This window comes from Oryctolagus cuniculus, chromosome 19 (assembly GCF_051225735.1).
Source record: "Oryctolagus cuniculus isolate XC-2025 breed Fujian yellow rabbit chromosome 19, ASM5122573v1, whole genome shotgun sequence".
Classification (NCBI taxonomy): Eukaryota; Metazoa; Chordata; class Mammalia; order Lagomorpha; family Leporidae; genus Oryctolagus; species Oryctolagus cuniculus.
Genome location: NC_142885.1, coordinates 56,420,597 through 56,445,410, shown reverse-complemented (window position 1 = coordinate 56,445,410; position 24,814 = coordinate 56,420,597). Strand labels below are relative to the sequence as shown.

Below are 24,814 nucleotides of genomic sequence, written 5' to 3'. Positions count from 1 at the left end.
CCAGCATGCCCTGCGCGTGGAGGACGCGGCAGCGGGGGAGGGGCGGAGGAAGGGGCGGGGCGAAGTCGGGGAGAGAAGGGCGTCGGTTTTGCGACAGGGGAGGTGCGGTGCGGAAGCGGAAGTGGAGGGTGCGCTTGGCGGCGGCGGCGGGAGCTGCGGAGTCGGGAATCAAAACAAAGGGCCTGGGGGGGCCGGAATGTGAGCGGAGGTGGAGCTGGTGGCAGAGGTGAGTTTGCTGTCCGCTCTGGGACTAGACCTTGATGGGCCCACTGCTCTGGGGCTCCCAAAGCTGGACGGGGAACATTGACCCCCGCCTCCCTCCGCTTATTGCTGGCGTGTTGTGGGGGGTGGCTATTCCGAAGGGGAGGACTGGGACCCGCCGGTGAGGCCGGCGGCTTGTTTTCTTGTCAGGTCCGTTCACTTTGTCGCGGCTGCGCCGCTGTTCCTCTTAGTAGGTATTTGGCTCTCCGCCCGCACCTGTCTCTGTGCTCCCTATACTGCCCTCCAGGTGTGGAAGCCACCTTTTCAGAGGGGTGTGGCCAGGTGAAAGGTTGAGAGGGAAAGAATCGGGCGAGTATTATCGCACCCTTGCCTCCCCAGCGTTTTGTATTTTGCTGGGTCTTTCAGCCACCTCTGGGGTGTAGCCTTAGGCGTGACAGGTACCGTTGAGTTGCCTAAGGGCTTTAACCATTCCTGCTGCGAATTGTAATTCCTCTTGGGATAAACCTTTTAGTTTCCCAGTTACGAGCTTGTCAGTTACGTTTGTATCTCTTGGACTTTCCAGCGTCTCTGAGCGGTAAATAGTCTTCAGTTTTGCATACGGAGAAATTTGAAACCTAAGCGGTCTTAGGCGTTTTTTTTTGAGTCCTTCGCTCGTTTAACAATTGGTTGAGCACTGTGCGAAGTGGAGGAACTACAGTAGTGGATAAGAAAACATGCAGTAAATTCCGTGCTGTCATGGAGGTTACGTTCTAATGGGGGAGAGAGGGAATAAAGTAGCATGCGAACAAACAGGATCGTTTTAGGAATAGAAGAGTTATGGAGGGAAATGCCGATGATGGGATGAGGGGAGGTGGCGTTGGAGTCCAGGACTGGGCTGATTGCTAAGGAAGAGCCATGTAATGAACGACTTATCGCCCTGTGAGGCAGGGGCGATCACTATGATGATCAGACCCATTTTTGAGAGAGACTTTGAGGTTCAGAGCGACTGTGGGTTGCCAAAAGCTGTACAGATGGAAGCAGTAGAAATGGGGTCTTTGTAAGCACAGTCTGAGATCTGTGGCTGTACTCCCATCCACATCGCCTAGAGAGAGTGGCAGAAGGGAGACTCCCAGTCACACATTAACAGAACCTGCGTTGGCTACCTAGGTTGCCTGGTGGCGTTTCCATGAATATTGGGGAGATTTTCAGGGTACAAGCCACTAACAAGTTTTTCCTTTGAAATGCTTTCGTGGAGTGGTATTATGTAAAGAGGTGGACGAGCCTAGTTTTGCCCCTTTCACAGTAATTTTGAGATCTTGGGGTAACTACAAAGCTTCATTAAACTTAGGTTTTCCCCTCGTAAAATATGGCCATTTGCTCCTCTGTGTACCGCACAAGGATTACTGAGGGGAAAATGATATAGGTGGATCCCATTGTCTGAGTTTTTCTCATTGTGTTGTGGCAAGCACAGGTGTGCAACATAGTAGATAAGTAAATATTTGCAAATAAGGAAATGAGTAATGAAATGAAAGCGCTTTATAGCACACTGTGCTCTAAATGTTAGCTCACTGTCAGGATTGAGGTTTGAGAGAGCATGTTAAACTTCTGTATACCGTGAACATCACAGGTGATTTAGAGAGGAGCTTGTTGGAGGACATAAGACCTAAATTTAACAGGGAAAACGCATATCATAATTTACTGTTGGTGGTGGCTGTTAACTCTGTATTTGTCTCTGGATTAACCACTCCAAACAGTGTAGTAGGCAAATAGTGTGTTTCTTTCTCTCATTTAACAGATATTTACTTTGTATCTAATATGTAGCAGGCCCAGTACTTGTTGAAGTACCAGGGTACCTCAAAAAGCTCATAGAAGAATGGAATTTAAAAAAGTTTATTTTGAAATTCATGTGTAGTTCATTCACAATGCACATTTGCCATGTTCTGTATGAAGTCCCTGTAGACTGTGGGGTCCATTTATCTAGTTTTTTTCTTCACAGTGCTGCAAGGTAGACCGAGGAGAAATTACCATGTTTTACAGAAGAGGAACAGAAACTTAATGAAGTTTTGTAGTTGGACAAAAGGGCCAACCGATACTAAATATTTAGACTTTGTAGCCTATCCCCTGCAACTGTAGTAAAACAGCCATCCACAGTACTGAAATGAATTAGTGTCTCAATAAACTTTATTTATGGACATGGAAATTTGAATCTCATATAATTTTGTATGTTCTCTGTATTTTTTTCCCTGGAGAATTAAATATATATGAGATTAAATTCTTAGTTTCCAGTTCATTTAAATACAGGTAGTGGAGTGGTTTTAGCTCTCAGGCCATAGGTGACTCCTTCCTTATGTGATCAGTTCTCCTATAACTTAGAGTATTTGCATAATTCTCTCTCCTTTTCCGCACTGTGTAGATGTTGAAATCTTTTGAGAAGTTGGTGTTTGATGGTGGGGTTAAGGTAGCCACATCCCACATCAGTGCCTGATTCAAGTCCAAGCTCTGGCTCCTGATTCCAGATTCCTGCCATTGCCAACGCTGGGAGGTGGCAGTAACAGTTCAGTTGGCTTCCTGCCACCCACATGGGAGACACGGATTGAGTTCCTGGCTTCAGCTGCAGCCTAGGTCTTTGTAGGCATTTGGGGAATGAATTAGGGGATGAGATCTCTCTATTTCTCAAAGAAATTTAAAAAGTCATTTGGAAAATTCTCATAAAAAAGACCATCATATCAGAGATACAGCTAAAATCAATTATTTTCTAAATGCCCAGAGATAAAATTTCTGACAGATAATGAAATAACCACCTTAAAATGGCCACTATAGGCAAGAGTTAAGTAGTTGTTGGTGTGTTGTAACCTTAAAAAATGAAGTTCAGTTGTCCTCACTATTGCCAACTGCCTCCATACCCAATGGATATGGATTCATTTGATCTGCTTTTATTGTACTCTTTAAGACTTGTCAGAGTGTTCTTGCATTGGAATAAATATAGCACATCTGAGACTTGAGATTTCTCTAATCGTGAGTTTTATGGTGGTATATCAGATTGTACTTTCATCATATGTAAACTAGGAAATTGGCTCAATTTGTTGTGTGGTATAATAGAATTCAGTCTACAGAGGCCATTTAATTTGGACCCTCTGTGTGCATATTAAAGACCCATTGGGATGGAGCCAGTGCTGTGGCATAGGAGTAAAACTACCACCTGCAGTGCCAGCATCCCATATGGGCACCAGTTGGAGTCCTGGCAGCCCTACTTCTGATCCAGCTCTCTGCTATGGCCTGGGAAAGCAGCAAAGCAGCAGAAGATAGTCCAAGTCCTTGAGCCCTGGCACCCATGTGGGAGGTCTAGAAGAAAGCTCCTGGCTTTACATTGTCCAGCTCTGGCTGTTGCAGCCTTTTGGGGAGTGAACCAGCAGGTGGAAGACCTCTGTCTCTCTGTATGCCTCTGCCTATGTAACTCTGCCTTTCAAATAAATAAATAAATCTTTTTTAAAAAGATAAAGACCCATTGGGAAAGGTTGATATGATGGTTGTTGTGTTATTAAAATTAGATGCTCTCTTAACTTTAAAAATTTTTACTTACTTGAAAGGCAGGGATAGAGAGACCTATCCATTTATGGTTCACTCCACAAATGACCACGATAGCTGGGACTGGACCAGGTGAAAGCCAGGAGCCTGGAACTCCATCTAAGCCTCCCATGGGTGTAGGAGGAGCCCAGGTACATGGGCCATCTTTTGCTGCCTTCCCATGCTCATTAGCATGAAGTGGAGCCATCAGGACTTGAACCAGTGCTCATATGGGATGCTGGTGGGAGGTGGTGGCTCAACCTGCTGCCCCACAATGCCAACCCCTCTTCTGTTACCTTTTTGACTGTGCTAAGAAGAGTATTTAGGGAGAGAGGGCTGAGAAGAATTAAGAACAACTGTAGATGTCTGCTTGGTGCCCAAAAGGTCAGCTCCAGTCAGATGAAGAAGAGTCTCCATCAGATACGCAGCTGTTCAAGATTTGACTCCTCTCAAGCACGTCTGCGTATAATAAATCCAAAGTTCATTTTTATTTGAAGAACTATGGAACATGAAGAATGGTAGGTTCTAGACATTTGAAAGATTTATTTATTTGAGAGGCAAAGTAACAGAGAAACATCTTCTATCTGCTAGTTCATTTCCCAAACAGCCACAGTGGCTAAGAATGGGCCAGGCCAAAGCCAGGAGCCAGGAACTTCATCGAGGTTTGCATGTGGGTGGCAGGGGACCAAATACTTGGGCCATCTTTTACAACTTTCTCAAGTGCAGTAGCAAGGATCTGGAACAAAAGTGGAGCAGCTGAGAGTTGAAATGGCACTCCCATGTTGAATGCTGGCATTACAAGTGGCAGCTTAACTAATGCATGACAATGCTGCACCCACATTATAGGTGTTCTAAAAACCAGATTGATACATTAGATTTTCAGCATAAACAGTTGATCTAGTTTACAACTTTTTAGTAACTCATAATATGCTCTGGTAGCCATTCTTTTGTGTTATAATGAGATTTCACTTGTTGGTTGCCACTGCACTGTAAACAAAGTTGCAGCCTCCCATGTTAGTACATTATGCAATCTGTGTGTTATGCAAAGAAATAACATGGAACTATCACTTGTCTTGTCAGGGTGGAAGAATGAAAGACAAGAAAGATGAAAGAATGTTGAACCACTTTGTAGGGCTGTATGATGGAAGGAAACGGAACTGAGAACTCCTGCAGCAGAACTCTTGGATGGCTTCAACAAGATAATGACGCTAAGCCATGGCTTTGGAAATTCTCTAATTGCTTTTCTCGTCCTGAGCAAGCATTGCCACTTAGTCCCCAAACGGTAACTATTTGCGAAACTAAGAACATAGCAAATCCCTTATGTGAGTAGACGAGAGGTACTTTTGGTCTGGGACAATCTCTTGCTGAAGTTTGTGTCAGTTGTTCCTGCATACCCTCCTTGTATTGCCCATTTTTATGATTCCTGATTCAGTGAAAGCCTAACTTTAATTCTTTATTCCAAGCTAACAGTAGGTGCTTTAAATATTTAATGTTAAAATTTTGGGAAGGTTTGTTTCTCATTAAAGTCATAGATTGCAAAGATAAAAAATCTACATTGTATAGTAAAGTCAGAGGAAAGCACAAAATACCTTTTGTGTCACTATAGCCCCTGAGTTTAGAGGCTTGAAATCTAGGAAAGATGAATAAGACCTTATTGAAAGCTTTTTTTGATTCATAGTTTTCCTGACTAAATTATGTCTAACTTACTGTTTTCTATAGTTTTTTTATAGTGATTTTACATTTCCGGATTTCGTTTTGTGCTATCGTATCACTAGCCTTTTTTTTTTTTTTTTAAAGATTTATTTATTTATTTATTTGAAAGAGCTACAGAGGAGAGGCAGAGAGGGAGGTCTTCCATCTGATGGTTCACTCCCCAATTGGCTGCAACGGCTGGAGCTGTGCCAATCCAAAAAGCCAGGAGCCAGGAGCTTCCTCCAGGTCTCCCGTATGGGTGCAGGGGCACAAGGACGTGGGCCATCCTCCTCACTGCTTTCCCAGGCCACAACAGAGAGCTGGATCGGAAGTGGAGGAGCCAGGTCTTGAACCGGCGCCCATGTGGGATGCCGGCGCTTCAGGCCAGGGTGTTAACCCACTGTGCCACAGCGCCAGCTCCATCACCGGCCTTTTTTAAAAGTCTTACTTATTTCCTTATTTAGAAGGCAGAGTGACAGAGAGAAAGGGAGACAGAGAGGTGTTTTAGCTGCTGGTTCATTCCCCAGATGTCCCACAACAGCCAGAGGTGGGCAGGGCCAGGCGAAAGCTGGAGCCGGGAGATTCATCTGGGTCTCCCACATGGTGGAGGAACCCAAGTACTTGCGCCATCATCGGATGCCTCCCAGGCACATTAGTAGGAAGCGGGATGGGGAGTGGAGGCTGGACTTGCCCCCAAGTACTCTGATAAGAGATGAAGGCATCCCAGATGACCTGCTGTACCGTAATGCCTATGAACTGTATTTTTGTCTATCGTACTTAGCATTCAAATGAGGTTTTAACTTTTTTTTTGAGATTTTAACTTTTTAAAAACCAGTTTAATTTTCTGCCTTCCCGAGGTTTTCACTAGATAGTTGTCTTTGTTGCAAGACATGAAGTAATTTGAGTCATTTCAGAAATGTTTTACTTTAGGGACAGTTGACAAGAGTGGGCATCTCAAGTAGAGCTTCCTGGGATGAGGGGATAGACCGGGTCCTCATGGAGTCACCCAGTTCAGAACTGCCCTCTCATCTTTGATACTGAAACTCAATTTTGTCAGTGGCATACAGACAGAACTCTTAATAACTATGCCCACAAGAGGTTCGTCTAAGTAAATCAGAATGTCCCTGTGTTAAATTCCAGCCTGAACTGCCATTACTGAGAGGGCAGGACACACTGCTCCTTGGTTGGTCAACCCATTTTTTTTTTTTTTTTTAAGATTTATTTTATTAAATTGAAAGAGTCAGGAGAGAGAGAGACAGAGAGAGAGAGACAGAGACAGAGAAAGAATGGTCTTCCATCCTCTGGTTCACTCCCCAAATGGCTGCAATGGCCAGAGCTGTGTCAATCCAAAGCTAGGAACCAGGAGCTTCTTCTGGGTCTCCCACGTGGGTGCAGGGGCCCAAGGACTTGGGCCATCTTTTGTTGCTTTCCCAGGCCATAGCAGAGAGCTGGATTGGAAGTGGAGCAGCCAGGACTCGAACTGGCACCCATTGTGGGATGCCGGTGCTGCAAGCCAGGGCTTTAACCTGCGACATCACAGCGCCAGCCCCCACCCATTGTTAATACTTTCCCTTTAGGAAAAGTGTGACTGAAAATCCAGATTGTGGGGAGCAAACCGGACTAGACGGAGTTACTGGAATTAAGACTTATTCTATGCATCTGCTCTCCCACAACATGGCGCTGGGAGAGAAGTAAACAGCTTCCGCACAGCTGCCTCCAGTTCAACCAATAAACTGTAGGACTTGCTCCTGATTGGAGAGCAGCGTGCTCGGCGTGTGGGCAGCCGAGTTAGGATTGGCGGAGGAGGACTATAAAGGAGGAGAGAGACGGCATGCACCAGTAACATCTAAGGGGAACATCTAGCTGAAGGAACACCTGTGCAGCCCCCGAGAAGAGCCGGCCGGCGGTGTGCCGCTCCCCTGCGGAAGTGGGGAAAGCGGCCAGGGGGAACCGCCCTTCCATGGAGGTGGAAGGGACAGTAGCCAACCCGGGAAGAACCAGCAGCAAACCCGGGGAGGGCCGAGCAGACGAAAGAACAGCACAGGGTCCTGTGTCGTTCCTCCACGAAGAGGGGGAGCGACATAATGGTGCCGTGACTCGGATATGAAGCCTAGGCAGGGTTTAGTGTCGTTCCTCCACGAAGAGGGGGAGCGACACAGATTTCTCCCAGATGAATGTATGCTCCTAGGTGAGTGTAGAATCTCAGCAAAAGAAGTGAAACTTAGCATTGAGATAGACCCTCGTGTGCTCAGAGGGAGGAGCATGTGTCAGTCCCCATAGCAGAACATCCTAGTCTTACTGGTTCTCATAGTGAGCTGATAAGGCTGTTGTGTGGAGTGATTAGATCCCCTGTAGTGGCCAGTTACTATTCCTGCTTGTTTCAAAGGTGCTTTGTCTCATTTTATCCTACAACTATAGGAGGTACATTGTATTCCCAATTTGTAGATGAGGAAACTGAAAGTAGAGGGTAAGTTACTTAGTCACGGTCATGTAACTATTAGTATCAGGTTAAAACCCAGGTCTCTGAGCTAATGCCATCCTTATAACTTTGGTAACATACTAGCTTCCTGTATCTGTTGGAGTCATGTGACAAACAATTTGTCTTTACCCTTTTCCAAGATAGTTTGCTCAGTACCCTTAATTCTTTTCACTGGCTACAGTATGATTGTTGTCATTGTGACTGTAGGTCATGAGATCCTGATGAATGTCGTCATCAGCATGTGAGGGCCTTTGGGTAGATGGCCAATCTCATCCTTAATATTGGAAATCAAGCTTTTCTCTTTTGGGGAACTTTTTTTTTTTTTTTTTTTAAGATTTATTTTATTTATTTGAAAGACAGTTACAGAGGTAGAGACAGGGAGAGAGGTCTTCCATCCGCTGGCTCACTCCCCAGATGGCCGCAATGGCCGGAGCTGTGCTGATCTGGAGCCAGGAGCCTCCTCCGGGTCTCCCACGCAGGCGCAGGGGCCCAAGGACCCGGACCATCCTCTACTGCTATCCCAGGCCATAGCAGAGAGCTGGATGGGAAGAGGAGCAGCCGGGACTAGAACCGGTGCCCACAAGGGATGCCGGTGCCTCAGGCCAGGGCATTAACCCACTGCACCATAGCGCCAGCCCTCTCTTTTGGGGAACTTTGGCACAATCCCTGTGTGAACTGTTCAGTGTTTTCGTCAAACCGCTTTGCTTGCAAGCTCTCGTTATTGAGTGCTGTTTCTGACTGTGTTGCTTTCATACCTCCTATTTCGTCTTCAGAAGCTTTTGTGAGGCAGGAGAAAGTTAGGAAAGGGAAGCCACAAGGTGTAATTGGTTAACCTGAGTTGCTGCAGATGTAAGCAGAATTAAGCACTATTTCTGCTTTTTAGCACAGTAGCAGATGAATAATCAAAAATCACTGCCCTCATAAAATTAACTTGTGTTCTGATTTTGTTTCCTCAGAAAGAGTACATGGAGAACAAGAAAGTTGCTGTGGAATTAAAGGATGTACCATCTCCCCTTCATGCTGGCTCTAAACTTTTCCCAGCAGTCCCACTTCCTGATATTCATTCTCTTCAGCAACCTAAAATACAGCTTTCAACCGTCCCCAAAGTAAGCTGCTGTGCTCATTGCCCCAATGAACCCTCCACTTCGCCAATGCATTTTGGTGGTGGCGGTGGCGGCGGTAGTGGAGGTACTGGTAGCTTGATTCACACGGGCGCACTGTTAGACTCTCAAAGCACCAGGACAGTCACGTGTCAGGTAGGCTCAGGGTTTGCTTTCCAGTCTGCATCTTCACTGCAGAATGCCTCAGCTAGGAACAATTTGGCAGGCATTGCAAGTGACTTTCCCAGCATGTGTCTAGAGAGTAATCTGTCCTCCTGCAAACACCTGCCCTGTTGTGGAAAACTCCATTTCCAGTCATGTCACGGGAACGTGCACAAGCTGCATCCGTTTCCGACTCTGCAGGGCTGCACCTCCGCTGGCTATTTTCCCTGTTCTGATTTCACCAGTGGGGCTCCGGGGCATTTGGAAGAGCACATTTCACAGTCGGAGCTAACGCCTCACTTGTGCACCAACTCTTTGCACCTAAATGTGGTACCTCCGGTTTGTTTAAAGGGCTCCCTTTACTGCGAAGACTGTCTAAACAAGGTTTGTATCTTTTTATTTTTTATGTTGGGTTCACCTGAGGTTTGAGGAATGACTTTTTTGAACTGGGTTTGTCTTAAAAAGTACTATGCATGGGGTTGAAGGTTCCTCCATGGTGTAACTCCCCGTCAGCATAACTTCTGGTCCTGAAAGAAGCAAAGGCTGAAATGGTGGATCGTTCAAACAAGTACAGAGTCATTATTTATGTAGTTGATGCTTTTAGCCTCTTGTTGTGAAAAGTCTATTTCCTTTATGTGAACCTAGTTTGGCCAAGCTTTCCTGTTCTGGCTTGTCTTTAAGGGCTAGGGCACAATTGGTTTCTTATAACTGCGACTTAATGCACGTGCAGGTCCATTCATGCTATATAGGTAACTGCATGTTGTCTTTTTGTAACAATAACGGGGGACTTGAAACTTGGTCGCAGTCACACTGGTGGTCAGTTGAAGATTTTACCACCCTGTGTGAACTGTGTGTGAGGTCCCTGTTGCTCTAGACACATGCCCCCCCAAAGTGATGGACTGATCTTGTGAGTGTCTTCCCTGATAATTTTAAGTCACTTGAAAAATGGCTCTGGAAACATCCTTTGAAAACAGATTTTATTAGAGGTTAGCAGGTGGAAAAGCAAAACACTTAGAATGTGTTTTCAGTTGTTTATAACTCTAGGTTCTGAAATGATGTATCTGAAACCTCCTTTTTTAAAAAAATTTCAAAACAGCCGGCAAGAAATAGTATAATTGATGCTGCTAAAGTCTGGCCAAATATACCACCTCCAAATACTCAACCTGCACCTCTTGCTATCCCTCTGTGTAATGGCTGTGGAACCAAAGGAACAGGGAAGGAGACCACGTTGTTATTGGCGACCAGTCTAGGCAAAGCTGCTTCGAAATTTGGTAAATGACAGTATGGCATAGTTTTCAATGTCTGATACTAGCATTGCATTTGATCGCCTTTAGAAGATTCCTTGTGGTTCTGAAGCTACTGTGTGTGTGAATCTCCCCTTCCGTCCCTTGGGGTTATAGACCAGTAAGTCATTTGCCCTTTATGTTGGGCCGAGGCTGAGATGAGAAGGTGTGTATGGACAAATGGGGAGTGTATCAGGAGAAATAAAGTGCTGGGTGGACTTGGTGTCACCTTGGGTTCGTAATCACACTTGTTGATTGCGTATTCCCTAGAAATCTTTAGTACTTAGAATGATTAGAAAAGACTGCTTAAAAGCAGTGTTTGAAATTCTAAGAGTTCACCGTTAAAATCAAATCTGCCCCCAGATGTACTTATGTGCTATTTTATCTTTTGGAAGCATGTTTAAAATGTTGTCAGATGTTAATGCAGTCTGAAAATTAATTTAAAGTCAGCAACAGCGACGGCTCCCACTCTGGTGGTTTCTTCAGTGTTCTTCCAAATTCAGTAGACAAGCACGGCCCGAGCATGAAAACCTGGTCCTGGGGCTGCAGCACCCAGCTAGTTCCATGTCAGTGTTCAGACAAGCATCACTGGCCAGCACGGGAAGGGCTCCTGCCTGGAGATGCATTTATTGTGGGTTTATAAGTCACTTGACCTTTAGGTTTGTTCTCTCCTGCAAAACAGGGATGGTATCTTACAGTGATAGAATGGTAGCCTGGTTGCTTATTAGGGCGACCAGTGAGGTTAGCATCCTTAAACTTAATGTCAACCAGTAATTTAGATTTTTCTGCCACTGAGAATGATTGGTAGCTGTCCATTATTTTTATCTTAATTTGTCATTTCTTCTTCACTGCATGTAATTGAAAGTGTTAACATTTCTTAAGGGTCACCAGAAGTTGCAGTAGCTGGACAGGTGCTAGAAAACTTACCCCCCATCGGAGTTTTTTGGGATATTGAAAATTGCTCAGTTCCCTCTGGCCGGTCAGCTACTGCTGTTGTGCAAAGAATCCGTGAAAAATTTTTTAAAGGACACAGAGAAGCAGAATTCATCTGTGTGTGTGACATCAGTAAAGAAAACAAAGAAGTTATTCAAGAGCTGAATAACTGCCAGGTAAAAAAAATATTAAGAATTTATTTTAAAAGAATGCCAATTCAAAATGCGTTTGTGCCAACTTTTCAAATAAATTAGCTGAAGAATATTTCTGAAGTCCTAGAAACATAATCATGCTTGATTTTTCAGTATTGCCACTTTTACTTTAGTGTTAGTATTGGTATGGTGGCTATGTATGTATTATCTCTTTTGGTTTTCATGACTGCTTTGGGGACCAGGCATATGGGGTTTATAATTTGTAATTTGTAAGTGAAGTTAAGGCCATGAGAGGGGATAAAGCTTTTGTAAGTTCACATGGCTGATAAGTGGAAGAGCTAGAATTCATGCTGTTAAACTGGAATTTGAAATTCAGTTTATTTGACTTTTAGAAAAATAATTCCATTTGTAGTCCATATTTCAGTATAGAATTATTTTTGTTCTTTACAAAAACGAATGAATCCTATTGTATATTGCAAGTGATTGAGGACCTCTCAGAATACATCTTTGCCGTGGATACTGTCGTTTGTAAGCCTGATGGTTTTTTAGCAGGAATCAATGCATTTTTGCTTCCTTAGGGACATACTCCTTCCTCTCCCACCATCTGATTCCAGATCCTGAAAGCCGTAGACATTGAACAGCATAGACAGATGATAAAATGCGGCCCCAAATCTTTACCTTAACCATTCATCTAATCTCTGTCATCTCCAAATTGTTGGCAGAAGATGTTAGAGGAAATTTTATGACTTCAAATTTCACTTCATTATTTTCTGAAAGGGGGATTAAAATACAAGGGCAGATTAGAGATGGGAGCAGGAGTAGAAATGGACCCAGTTAACTCATATTTATAGAGAACTACTTTTAAAACCCCCTAAGATCTGCTTGTAATTTTTCTCCCATTCCTAATAGTAAAATTTTTTTCTCAAGAATTACCTACTAAAGTGTGGAGAGAATGGATACCAATTTTCTAACCTCATCTCACTTTAATTTGCCGTTATAAATTCACGCAGGTAACTGTTGCCCATATCAATGCTACTGCAAAGAATGCTGCCGATGATAAACTCCGGCAGAGTCTCCGAAGGTTTGCAAATACTCACACTGCTCCAGCCACTGTGGTTCTTGTGTCAAGTAAGTGTAGAAACATCTCATTGCAGCTAAACTCACTGTGAGAATTAATGTAGAGCTAGAAATACATGCAAGTAAAACGTGCCTTCAAAGAAGCTGAGATCCTCAGGGCATGGCGATACTTACTGCTGAGAACCATGCAGACGAAAGATAAGGTTTTCTTCTTGGCACTTCAGCTCTTGAGGGGTTGGTTTATTAAAGAAAGCATTTTTTTTTAAACCCTGGGCTCAGATTTATTAATTTTAAAAATCCAAGATGAGTAATTTCTATGTTTGAGTTTCCACAACCTAGTAATATTTGCCGCTTTTTAATACCAGAAGTAGCATGTGTCTTAAAACTTGAAATACGTGTATGGTAAAATTGTTTTACCATGTGCATTCTTTGATTAGAAACGTGCTCCTGTCCTAACAAGGAGAGAAAAGCAACCTAGAATACAACCCAGCCGTGCCTTTGTTTTTGTAGTGGGTGTCGGTAGGGTTGTCTGTCTTTAGAAGTGTTTCTCATGTTTACCAGTGGGGTTTGTCTGTGTCTTTTTTTTTTTTTAGCTGATGTCAACTTTGCATTGGAACTTAGTGATCTAAGACACAGGCATGGTTTCCACATAATTTTGGTCCATAAAAACCAAGCCTCAGAAGCACTGCTGCACCATGCTAACGAACTAATCAGATTTGAAGAGTTCATTTCTGACTTGCCCCCCAGGTTACCACTAAAAATGCCAGTAAGTGAATTTGCATTATTTTTGCCATTTTCCAGTATTGGGTTCTGGGGACTGAAAGACAGCCCTTGATAGACAAAGGAGCCAACACATTGAGTGGGGAGGAAGGTGGCTGTTCTTTGTAGGAGGCAGGTCAGATTTTGAAATAAGGCTTGGAAACCTTCAGCTCTTCTCTTTCAACCATACAGAGAATTGATACATAAGAATCTTGCTTTTAGTTTTTCAGAATACCATGGGGAAATGACTTGTAGATTATCCCACCAACAACTTACCCTGTCTCCAAAGCTAGCACAAATGGATGGAAATAATGGAGTAAGAGTCATTACTCCTTTTGCTTCCGAGTATTATGGGTAGAGAATATGATGAGGGTTCATGTGTCTTGTGTGGCTGGTAACACATAAACAGTAATTGTGCATTTCTCAGGCATTTAACCCTTCAGCCCCCACAGGCTTTTGAGCTTATGCTTGGCCGTGCATTTCCTGTGGAGCGCAGGCATGGTGAGGTGTAGAGGTTACTGCTACCCCTGTAGCCTGTTTGCGCCACATGCTAGGAGAGAGTGAGTGTGTTTCCAGGAGGAGGAGCGTTTCGGTTAGACTTGGTCCGGGGTAAGAATGTTTGCTGTGAAGCTGAACTATGTTTATGCTGCTTGGAGAATATAGGTGTGACTGTTAATGAGATATAATAATGGATTAAGAGATACACTGTGAATGATCCTGGAGAGTGAGCAATTGCATACATTAAATGCAGTGTTAACATGATTTAATAACTTTAGAAGATGTATTTTAGGAGTGACCTTATCTGACATCCTTAATTAAAAGAGGAAGAAATCAGCCTAGAATATGTAAGCAAGTTGCTGATGATTACAGGAGAGCAGAGACTGGGCCCTTTGTCTGCATGAACAAGGACTTGCCCAGTAGTCCTGCTGCAGTCCCTAGTACTCAGCAAGCCTAGGGCTGGCCCAAGATGAAACATCTGCTACAGACAATCCACAGTTAGGGATTCCAGAGTCTTCCCCAAGGGGTGACACACAGGCATCCGCCATCCCTGGTTCTTTAAGGCTCCTTCCTAACTCAGCCTTTCTTGTTAGTCATTGCTTTTAGTCTTTAGGCTGCAGCTACATTTCCCCTCCCTCTGCTCATGTTAGGAACTCACTTCTAACTTTGAAGGCCTTTAAGTCAGACGTTTTATTTTAGGTGGGATCTTGCCTACTCTGGAAATCCGTCTTGCCAGATGTTTCTTCTCATTCACTAGAGTGATAATTTAAGATGCATTTCTTTTTATGTTCTTTAGTCTTCTCTTTTAATGTAAAAAAATTTATTAGGGAGAGACAGAGACAGCTCTCTTCCCCTGGTTCACTTCCCAAATGCCCAAAATGGCCAGAGCCACAGCTGGTATCGTAGAACTCAGTCCCAGATCTCCCATGTGGGTGGCAGGAACCCCATCACTTGAGCCATCACTGCTGCCTCCCAGGGTCCACAATATCAGGAAGCTGGCATCAGGAGATAGAGTTGGAAGTTGAACTAAGGTCCTCAATGTGGGCATCTTAACTGCTAGCAAACATCCCATCCCATCCTTTTATTTTTAGTAAACTAAGTATTTCTTAGTACTGCCTGGGTTTTGAGTCTCAGGAGTTAATAGGAAGAGTATAAATTTTGTTGGTGATTGATTAATACTCCTCAAGTTAAAAGAAAAGCCTCTATTAAGAAGGCAGTGTATTCATTGTAAAAACAAGAGGCAGACATTTGGTACAGTGGTAGAGATTCTGCTTGAGATGCCTGCATCCCATATTGGAATGCCTGGGTTCGAGTCCCAGTTGTGCTTCCAATTTCAGCTTCATGCTAATACACACCCTGGAAGGCAGCAGGTGATGGCACCAGTAGTTGGGTCTCTGCCACCTACATGGGAGACCTAGACTGAGTTCCAGGCTCCTGTTTTCAGCCTGGCCCAGTCTCAGCCCAGCTATTAGGGGCATTTGGTGAGTGAACCAACGGATGGGAGATCTCTCTTTCAAATAAATAAAATTAATTAAAATTTAAACATCAGTATTCAGAAATGTGGAAAGTAAAAATAACCCTCTTGATCTTACCCTCCGGAAATAATCATAGCTAGCAGTTTAGTATTGTCCTGTGAATTTTAAAATGTAATAAACTATTTTTGTAAACAGTGTTGTATGTATTATATTCTGTGGCTTTTATTTTTTTTAAAGATTTGTTTATTTGAAAGAGTTACAGAGATAGGGGGTAGAGATAGAGAGAAAGAGAGATCTTCCATCCACGGTTCACTCCCCAAATGGCCACAATGGCCAGAGCCAAGCCAGGCAAAGGCCAGGAGCTTTTTCTGGGTCTCTGGCTCTTATTTTTAAACTTAATGTGATAGCTTGGATGTACTTCCATGTCAGTATACTAATATATTAATATAGATCTACCAACATTTTAAAAAATAACAGAGTGTTGTTTTGCAACCTGATTGTATGGCTGGTCTTTAACCATTCTACCTATTACTGGACATTTTGGGTATACCTAGTTTTTCACTGTCTTTAGCAAGGTCACCCATGTCTTCTAGTCTGTAATAGTCTGTAGGGTAGGTTCCAGCTTGTGAAAGTCTGGGTCAGGGTTTTCATAGAGAGATCCGAATTGTCCTCCAGGAAGGTGGTAGTGAATTAGTCTTCTCAACAATAAATGGGTGCCTGTAACTATTTGCCAGCCTGATAGGTAAAAAATAGTATCTGTGTGTTTGTTTTTTTCAAGATTTTATTTATTTATTTAAGAGGTAGAGTTACAGACAGAGAGAGGGAGAGACAGAAAGGTCTTCTATCTGCTGTTTCATTCCCCAGATGGCCACAACATCTGAAGCCAGGAACTAGGAGCTTCTTCAGGGTCTCCCACATGGGTGGAGAGGCCCAAGCATATGGGCCATCTTCTGCTACTTTCTCAGGCCATAACACAGAGCGGGATCAGAAGAGGAGCAGGTGGGCCTTGAACAATCACTTATATGGGATGCCGGCACCACAGGCGGGTGCTTAGCCTACTGTGCCACAGCACCAAACCCAGTATCTACTGTTTTTTATTAATCATTAGCAAGGTGCAAAATATCTTAATAGTGGTAGCAATAAGTTAAACATATTAGTTTGCTATTTTATTGGCTCTTGATACTTCTGTAAATTTTTCACATTTTAGCCCATTTTTGTTTTTTCTTTTATGACTTCTGGATTAACCTTTTCCATAATTATCTTAAGTTTTCTTGTGGTACTTTAATGATTTTGTTTCTTAGTACATAAGTGTCAGTTCATCTGGCAGGATTTTGACCACCCACTGTTACATAGTACTTCTAGGCTGACAATTGGTGGCTGCCATTGTAGTTAGAAAAACTCTTTAAGTTCATAGACTGTTTATTCAGTAGCTCTGCTGAATAAATAAAATAGATTTTAAAAAAAAATCCTTTTGGGGCCGGCTGCGTGGCATAGTAGGTTAATCTGTGCGGCACTGGCAGCCCATATGGGCACGGGTTCTAGTCTCAGCTGCCCCCCTTCCAGTCCAGCTCTCTGCTGTGGCCCTGGAGGGCAGTGGAGGATGGCCCAAGTGCTTGGGCCCCTGCACCTGCATGGGAGACCAGGAGGAAGCACCTGGCTCCTGGCTTTGGATCGGCGCAGCTCCAGCCGTTGTGGCCATCTGGGGAGTGAACCAACAGAAGGAAGACCTTTCTTTCTCCCTCTCTCACTGTTTGTAACTCTACTTCTCAAATAAATAAATAAAATCTTAAAAAGATACCTTTATTGAGATGCTTATTTAGCACAAACTTCACCTCATTTAAGTATACAGTTCATGATTTTTAGTAACCAGTTAGAATATTTCCATCCTTGTGTGAGATCCATTATTCCAGAATGGGAAACCTTTTTACTGCCAGGGGCTATTTGGATATTTATAACATAATTTGCAGGCCATACAAAAGTAATAACTTAAAAACTAGCCTGCTACCTGCAGAAAGCAGTGGAGGATGGCCCAAGTGCTTGAGCCCCTGCTACCCATGTGGGAGACCTAGAAGAAGCTCCTGGCTTCTGGCTCCTAGCTTCAGCCTAGCCTAACCCCAGCTGTTGTGGCCATCTGGAGAATGAACCAATGGATGGAAGGTTTCCCCCTATCTCTCCCTCTAACTATTTCAAATAAATAAGTCTTTTTGTTAAAAAAAAAAAAAAAATTAGCCTGCTATAGATTTTATGGAATTTGGGTCCCATCTGTGATTGCCTCAGAGGCCAGACGGAATGATTTTGTGGACCTTAAAGTGAGGCCTGCGGCTGGATGGTCCCCATCTCTGCCTTATGCCAATTTAAATTTAATCCCCATTTCCATTGCCAGGCAGCCAGTAACATTTCTATCTCTGTAGATTTGCCTTTTCTGGACATTTATAGGAATGGAATCATACCAGATATAGCTTCCTGTGTTTAACGTTGTTACCTTGTAAGCAGTAAATAAGTTTCCCCTCCCATCTAAATCACCATCACTCCCCCTTCCAGGCTTGTTAGATACAGTTTGGAGGTCACTTGTTCTTATTTTGAAATTGAATGTGTGCCTTTCAGTTAACCTGATGTAACACTTTTTTTTCCTCTGTATTAGCAGTGCCACACTCTGCTCTATGTTTATAACCTACCAGCAAATAAAGATGGCAAGAGCATCAGTAACAGGCTCCGACGCCTGTCCGATAATTGTGGTGGCAAAGTGCTGAGTATCACAGGCTGCAGTGCCATCCTCCGCTTCATAAATCAAGATAGTGCAGAACGGGCTCAGAAGCGAATGGAAAATGAAGATGTCTTTGGTAATAGGATCATTGTGTCATTTACTCCAAAAAGTAGAGAACTCTGTGAAACAAAGAGTTCAAATGCAATTACTGATAAAGTGAAGTCTCCCAAAAAGCTTAAGAATCCAAAATTGTGCCTCATCAAAGATGCAAGTGAACAATCTTCCAGTGCCAAAGCCATGCCTGGAAAAGGGTCACAGGCAAATTCTGGATCTGCTACAAAAAATACAAATGTTAAAAGTTTACAGGTAATTTTGATACCTCTTGCTTTCTGAAGTTTATGGTAGGTTTGGTTTCTGTGTTTTTTTGTGCCTGCTTGCTTTTGGTGTGTAATATTTCTTAATTTCAGTTTTTGAGTATACTCAAAGTCAGTTGTGGATCTGACACATCTTTTGTTACTTCAGATTTTAAACCCCCACTGCCCTTGTGTCTTTTAAGGAGCTGTGCCGCCTGGAGTCAAAGTCTGGTAGTAGAAACGGTGAGCACCAGCACGGTAACATGAGGCTGGTGGCAGCCCCTCACGGGAACGCCAGCGCTGCAGGGCCGGCGTCCAAACACCTGGGGATGGCAGAGTCACTTTGCAGAAGCAATCAGAAGTATGTTAAAGTGCTCTTTCTCATAGTTGCTGCTTTAAAGTGGAGGAAGACGTGTGACCTTTGCCCTTTGATTTTTGTTTCCCCCTTCTATTAGAAAGGAGAGCCTCAGTGCTCGAAGTGTTAGCAGTTCCCCTGTAGAGAAAAAAGATAAAGAGGAGACAGTATTTCAAGTGAGTTACCCATCTGCTTTTAGCAAGTTGATTGCTTCAAGGCAAGTTGGTCCTCTGCTCGCACCTCAGTCTTGGTCTTCCAGGTAAGTCCAGCCGCTTGATCCAAGGGAGTGGTTACCTGTAGAAGGAAGGGTTAGGAAGTAGTACATTGGTGTGAGAAGAACTCAGGTAATATAGAAGGGCACAGAGTGGAAGTCTTCACCCCTCCCCTGCCAGTCCCCTTGGCCTGAGGTAGTCAACAGCTGATGGCTATGAGCGATGCTTCGTGCCTCCATGTGGAAATTTCTCCACTTCTCCATTCTCCCTCATCTGTATGAAAATCTTGGTGGGCAGAGATCAGAGAGAGAAGTCTGTCTGGGAGTCCCTGGCTGGTAATGGGAGACATGAGACATGTTAAATTGGCCTTATGCTCGTTATGTTGAGGAAAAAACCAAAGAGAGGCATGTGTTGTGATTCTTACTAATGAGGCCCCTTGTAGGCAGCTGTTTGGAAAGTAGGTGTCCTGGTAAACCACTGTCTTAGCATCTGAGCTTTCTGAAGTCACACCAAGCAGTGGCGACTGTCAGGAACCTTAAGGCCGTATCACATTCTTGTGAGCTCCTTCCAGCATTGCATTTATTCTGCTTAGTTGGTGAAGAATCACTATAGAAAGTGATTGTGGACTTGTAGAATTACATCTAAAAATTCACCTAACAGTTTTCCAGATATACAGAAGGACTGCAGCATAAGGGCAAAGATATCCAGCCTTCTCAAAGCCACAGGGAAGGTTAATGACTGAAATTGGTATCCCAGGCTGATTTTCTAAGACTAAGTGCCTAAAAAAGAAAGTCAGCTCATCAGGGTTCCTTATCATTTCTGCCTTAATTGAGTGAAATGATATTTGATATGAAATAATTTACTGGTTGTTAATATGGGGTCAGCAGGTGGTGTTTTTGACAAGTCTTAATCAGTATGTTTCAGATAAAAAGGCATTTGAAAACCAAATATTTGGTTGTGTTTTGAGGAAGCTGTTTATATAGTTTCAGACAAGATCTAAACCCACAGAGGTTTTTGGAAAAGGCATCTCAATATGTGTTAAAGCAGGATCTGTCTCCAAACCTTTTAAACAGAGCATCCCCACTAGCTTTCAATGTTGCAAATTCGAGCAACGGAAACGACTGCCCAGACCCTTTTGCGAATGGTGCTGACATCCAGGTCAGCAACATAGACTACAGATTATCCCGGAAGGAGCTGCTGCAGCTCGTGCAGGACGCGTTTTCCAGGCATGGCAAGGTACCCTTTTACTCCTGTTCTTGTTGTTTTACCATTTGATGGAATTTCAAGTCCAGAGAACTTAATTTGACAAACCTTACTGCAGGCAGGATATGAATGTTACAGCGTGGGTTTGAACTCTCCCCTTTTCTCTCTGGTCTGCTAGGAGTGGGGCTGTACATCCAGTTCTTAGGAAACTGCCCCAGAGAGCAAGAAATCTAGCAGTGAGAAGACCTTGTCATAGCCAGGATGTAAGAGACGCTTGGGGAGATAAAAAAAGTGATGGGTTTTAGTTAGCTCTGCCTGCTAAAATAAGAAAGTAAGACTTGCAAATAATGCTGGCTGTTTTTGTTTATATCTTTTTGTATCTGACTCAGTTTTTAGGTTCGGTTTGCTCTATATGCACCTTTGACAGATTCCTAAAATGGTAGTGCTCTGAATTTTTGCAAGGTCTGGAAAGGACCCCAAAGACTCGCAGGTGATGGAGTTTGAGTCTGCCTTGGAGAGCTGTGTGTGCCACAGCACCTGGCCGACTGGGCTCGTTTAACATCTCTGAAGCTCACCCCCTCCTAGCTCACTTACGCTCTGGTCAGCAGAAGTGCTGAGTGCAGGCAGGTTGCTTTGTGAAAGCACTGAAGTCCACACACCTGTCCCTGAGTGTCCGCTGTTCTCTCTCGTTACAGGTGAAGAGTGTTGAGCTCAGCCCCCACACAGACTATCAGCTCAAGGCTGTGGTTCAGATGGAAAACTTACAAGAAGCAATCAGTGCAGTGAACAGCCTCCACAGATACAAAATTGGCAGCAAGAAGATCCTGGTCTCACTGGCCACAGGAGCTGCTAATAAATCACTTTCTTTACTGAGGTAAAAAAAAATTCACTTATTTTGGGAAATAATGTTTGCCCCAGAAACAAATTTAGAAATCGTAGAAACAGATTTTATCACATTCCTGATCCTCTGGTGATCGCATATGCAGTAATGCTTATTCTTCATTCATAGAACTAGAAATCAGCCGTTTGACTCTTGGTCAAGTCATTAATCAAAGGTGGAGCTGGTTTAAGTGGAGCTTAGACTTGATAGGTTCTTAGCAATAAAATTATCTGCTGCATGTCTAAAACAGGTGCTGAAGATAGACTTCTACAATAAGAGTTGACAATTCTAAAATGTCCACAATAATTATCTTCAAGTCTTAGAAGGTACATTTGTCTGTAGATCTACAAGGCTCCAAACTCTCGACTTGAAGATAAATCCTTAAAGTCAAACACCCAGGGTGGGCATTTGGTGCAGTGATTAAGGGGCCACTTCCTATACCCACATCCCACATCAGAGTCCCTGGGTTCAAGTCGCAGCTCCACTCTCAATTTCAGCTTCCTGCTAATGCGCACCCTGGAAGGTAATAGCCCATGTACTTGTGTCCCAGAGTTATGTTTATGGCTCCTGGCTTCAGTCTGGCCCAGCCCTGGCCATTGCAGCAATTTGGGGAGTGAATCAGTGAATGGAAGACATTCTCTCTCTCTCTCTCTCTCTCTCTCTCTCTCTCTCTCTCCCCCTCCCTCCCTCTCCCTCTCCCTCTCCCTCTCCTTCTCCCCCTCCCTCCCTCTCCCTCTCTCCCTCCCTCTCCCTCTCCTCCTTCTCCCTCTCCCTCTCTCTAACTCTGCCTTTCAAATAAATCTTAAAAGAAGAACCTGCAGTTTGGCAGGCATGGTCAAACTGTTCTGCCATTTGCTCTGAATTATTGGCCAGGCGTTTGTCCTGTAAGTAATCAATGTCATCTGTTTTCTAGGTGTGGAAAACCCCATAACTGAGTCTGATAAAAATCCTAGAGTGTGGTTGTGACTTAACCTTTCATTGGCTTGTCTCTAAAATCCTTTCTTTAATTTTTTTTTGCAAAAACAAATTATAAATATTAGAAACTGACACATTTTTGTACCTATTGTGTTAATTTTATGAACTTTTTCTATGTTTTTAGAATGATTCATTTATTTGAAAGAGAGATGTTCTGTCCTCTGATTTACTTCCTAGATGGCCACCATGGCTGAGTCTGGGCCAGATGGAAGCCAGGAGCCAGAAACTTCAGCCGGGTCTCCCACAGCCGGGGCTCCCACATGGATGGCAGGAATCCAAGTACTTGGGCCATCTTCCACTGGTTTTCCCTGGCCATTAGCAGGGATCTGAATCAGAAGTGGAGCAGCAGGGATATGAGTCAGCACCCATATGGGATGCTGGCGGTGCGGGAGGAGGCTTTACCTGCTATACCACGCACCAGCCCACACTCTGCTTTTAAAATGTAATGTAGAGGAAAAGGTCTGTTCTCTAATTAATTGAAACTTTTTCTTACAGTGCTGAAACAATGTCTATTCTTCAAGATGCTCCTGCCTGTTGCTTGCCTCTTTTTAAATTTACAGATATCTATGAGAAAAAGTAAGTTAAGTTTATATTTTCATTGACCAGTCAGTACTAATTGGGTAGCTTTCATGCACAAAATCATAGTAGTGGCTAATAAGGAACTTGCAGCCTCGTAGAGGAAGTGAGAAAAACAAAAGGACTGGTTCAGTTTTAAATTTTGAGTTTAACATATTTTAGGAACTTTGCATTTTTTAGCAGATTTACATTTCAGTCCCCAAAGCTGTACTTTTTTCCTTCTAGGCTGATTAGTTTTATTACTTGTTAAATGGGCATTTTTGAGCACCTCCTAGACCATAAGTTCCAGGACCACAAGGATTGAATCTGACCTAACACCATCTTTTTAACATCTACCACGTAAAAGATGTGAAACAAGTGTTAGCGAAAGACCGAGGCTCTGTGCAACACACAGTAGTAGCCCTTAACCCCGAGGAGTCTGTGTCTAGAGGGAAGAGAAGGTGCTCACCATTTCTTAAATATAATGAAGACGATGTCTTGAGAAAGGAGTGGGAGGAGGAAGTGCTTTGAGGATAGAGGGGAGAGAAGAGCAAGGAGCTGGACCATTGTCCTGTGGGCTGTAGCAGTCCCTAAGTAGTGGAGGAATTGGGGGAGGGCGGGAGGGGTGGTGACTGTAACCGTGCTTCAGGCAGGCTTCAGGTGGCAGCAGTGTCTGAAGCGGCATGCACAGGGGAGGGCAGGACACGAAGGAGGGGAGTGCTTGCACCAGGCCCAGTTCTGAGCAAAAATTGGAGTGGAGGCAGCTAGATGCTACAGCAGGTTCCAACGTCAGAAATACAGGAATAACCAGTTTCATGTAGCATGCAGGTAGAAAGTAAAGGTTGTGTGTGTGTGTGTGTGTGTGTGTGTGGGTTTGTTTTTTTTTTTGCCTTGTATGAATGAGAGGCTGGTGGTACAGTGAAATTAGAAATAGGAAAATAAAACATGATTAGGAGGTATTCACACTTTTTAAAAATTTTTTTTTTTTAATTTTTTTGACAGGCAGAGTGGATAGTGAGAGAGACAGAGAAAAAGGTCTTCCTTTTGCCGTTGGTTCACCCTCCAATGGCCGCCACGGCTGGCGCACTGCAGCCGGCGCACCGTGCTGATCCGAAGGCAGGAGCCAGGTGCTTCTCCTGGTCTCCCATGGGGTGCAGGGCCCAAGCACTTGGGCCATCCTCCACTGCACTCCCTGGCCACAGCAGAGAGCTGGCCTGGAAGAGGGGCAACCGGGATAGAATCCGGCGCCCCGACCGGGACTCGAACCCAGTGTGCAGGCGCCACTAGGCGGAGGATTAGCCTAGTGAGCCGCGGCGGCGGCCTATTCACACTTTTGATTCTGACTTTGGGCATGAGAGTTTTCAGGGACCACTGGATGAGCTGGATAGAGAGTTCAGGTAATCTACTGCCTGTTTGGAGGCTCCCTTGGGAGAGCAGTGAGCTCCGAAGATATTTGTCTACCTGTGATGGAGGAAGGCTTGGGAACAGATAAAATCAAAGGTAGGAAGAGCAAGAGAAAGGCAGACCTGGATGGGAGGTGCCAGCAGGTTGAGGGAAACGTGGGAACCAAGAGGTGAGGGTGAGAGAATGAAGGTGTGTGGGAGAAAGTGTGCCAGAAGTGTGGAGAATGGAGGGGACTGAGGAAGAAGTTTGGGAGTGAGGTGGAGGCCGCTGTGGTCTCAGAACTGTCCCTAGAGTCCTGTGGATAAAATTAGAGGGTAGGGGCTGAGAGACTGGTAGGGGTTGGGGATGGGGGCTTAAAAGCAGCTCCTGGTGTACCAGCGGTTCTCATTTTAGAGGAGGCAGGAGTATCAGAGCACCAGGGAGAACGGGTGGGGAGAGAATGAGAGAGTGGTTTTGACAGAGGGGAGAGCTGAGCGTGGATAGAGGGTTCTGGAGGGAAACAGTAAGATCAGGTAACATTGAGCACTCACCACGAGCCAGACCATGTCCACAGTTAATCACATTTACTCCCTACTTCAACCCTGTGAGCTTGTATTATCCTAACGCCAATTTACACATGGAGAAACTGGGACCCAGCTTGATTGTGTAACTTGGCTGAGGTCACATAAGTTGAAGTCAAGAAAGGACGTGAATTCATGTGTCAAGTGGAGGAGTCCAGTCTCAGAGGACATGTGGTTCATGCTGTTGAAGCACAGGGTAACTGGACAGGCATGCCCTTGAGGAGAGCAGAGATGCTAA

At 44.1% G+C, this 24,814-nt stretch overlaps 1 protein-coding gene across 9 annotated transcripts in view; it reads left to right on the top strand.

The window, feature by feature from the left end:
• Window positions 1-64: 64 nt before the first annotated feature.
• The window catches only part of MARF1 (meiosis regulator and mRNA stability factor 1), a 46,916-nt gene continuing 22,166 nt past the window's right edge, over window positions 65-24,814 (top strand). For 2 of the 9 annotated variants that reach the window (XR_011384668.2, XM_008257795.5), the window contains exons 1-13: window positions 65-226; window positions 4,846-5,047; window positions 8,893-9,582; window positions 10,295-10,469; window positions 11,364-11,590; window positions 12,577-12,694; window positions 13,237-13,409; window positions 18,017-18,445; window positions 18,636-18,793; window positions 18,888-19,046; window positions 20,073-20,235; window positions 20,898-21,076; window positions 22,553-22,633. Coding sequence is in view for 7 of the 9 variants with exons in the window: in XM_008257795.5 (XP_008256017.2) it covers window positions 4,904-5,047; window positions 8,893-9,582; window positions 10,295-10,469; window positions 11,364-11,590; window positions 12,577-12,694; window positions 13,237-13,409; window positions 18,017-18,445; window positions 18,636-18,793; window positions 18,888-19,046; window positions 20,073-20,235; window positions 20,898-21,076; window positions 22,553-22,633 (2,696 nt within the window). In the remaining 2 variants the exon portion in view is untranslated. The remainder of the gene's footprint in view (window positions 227-4,845; window positions 5,048-8,892; window positions 9,583-10,294; window positions 10,470-11,363; window positions 11,591-12,576; window positions 12,695-13,236; window positions 13,410-18,016; window positions 18,446-18,635; window positions 18,794-18,887; window positions 19,047-20,072; window positions 20,236-20,897; window positions 21,077-22,552; window positions 22,634-24,814) is intronic. The other 7 variants (XM_089321606.1, XM_089321605.1, XM_008257798.5 and 4 more) reach the window with 7 other exon arrangements.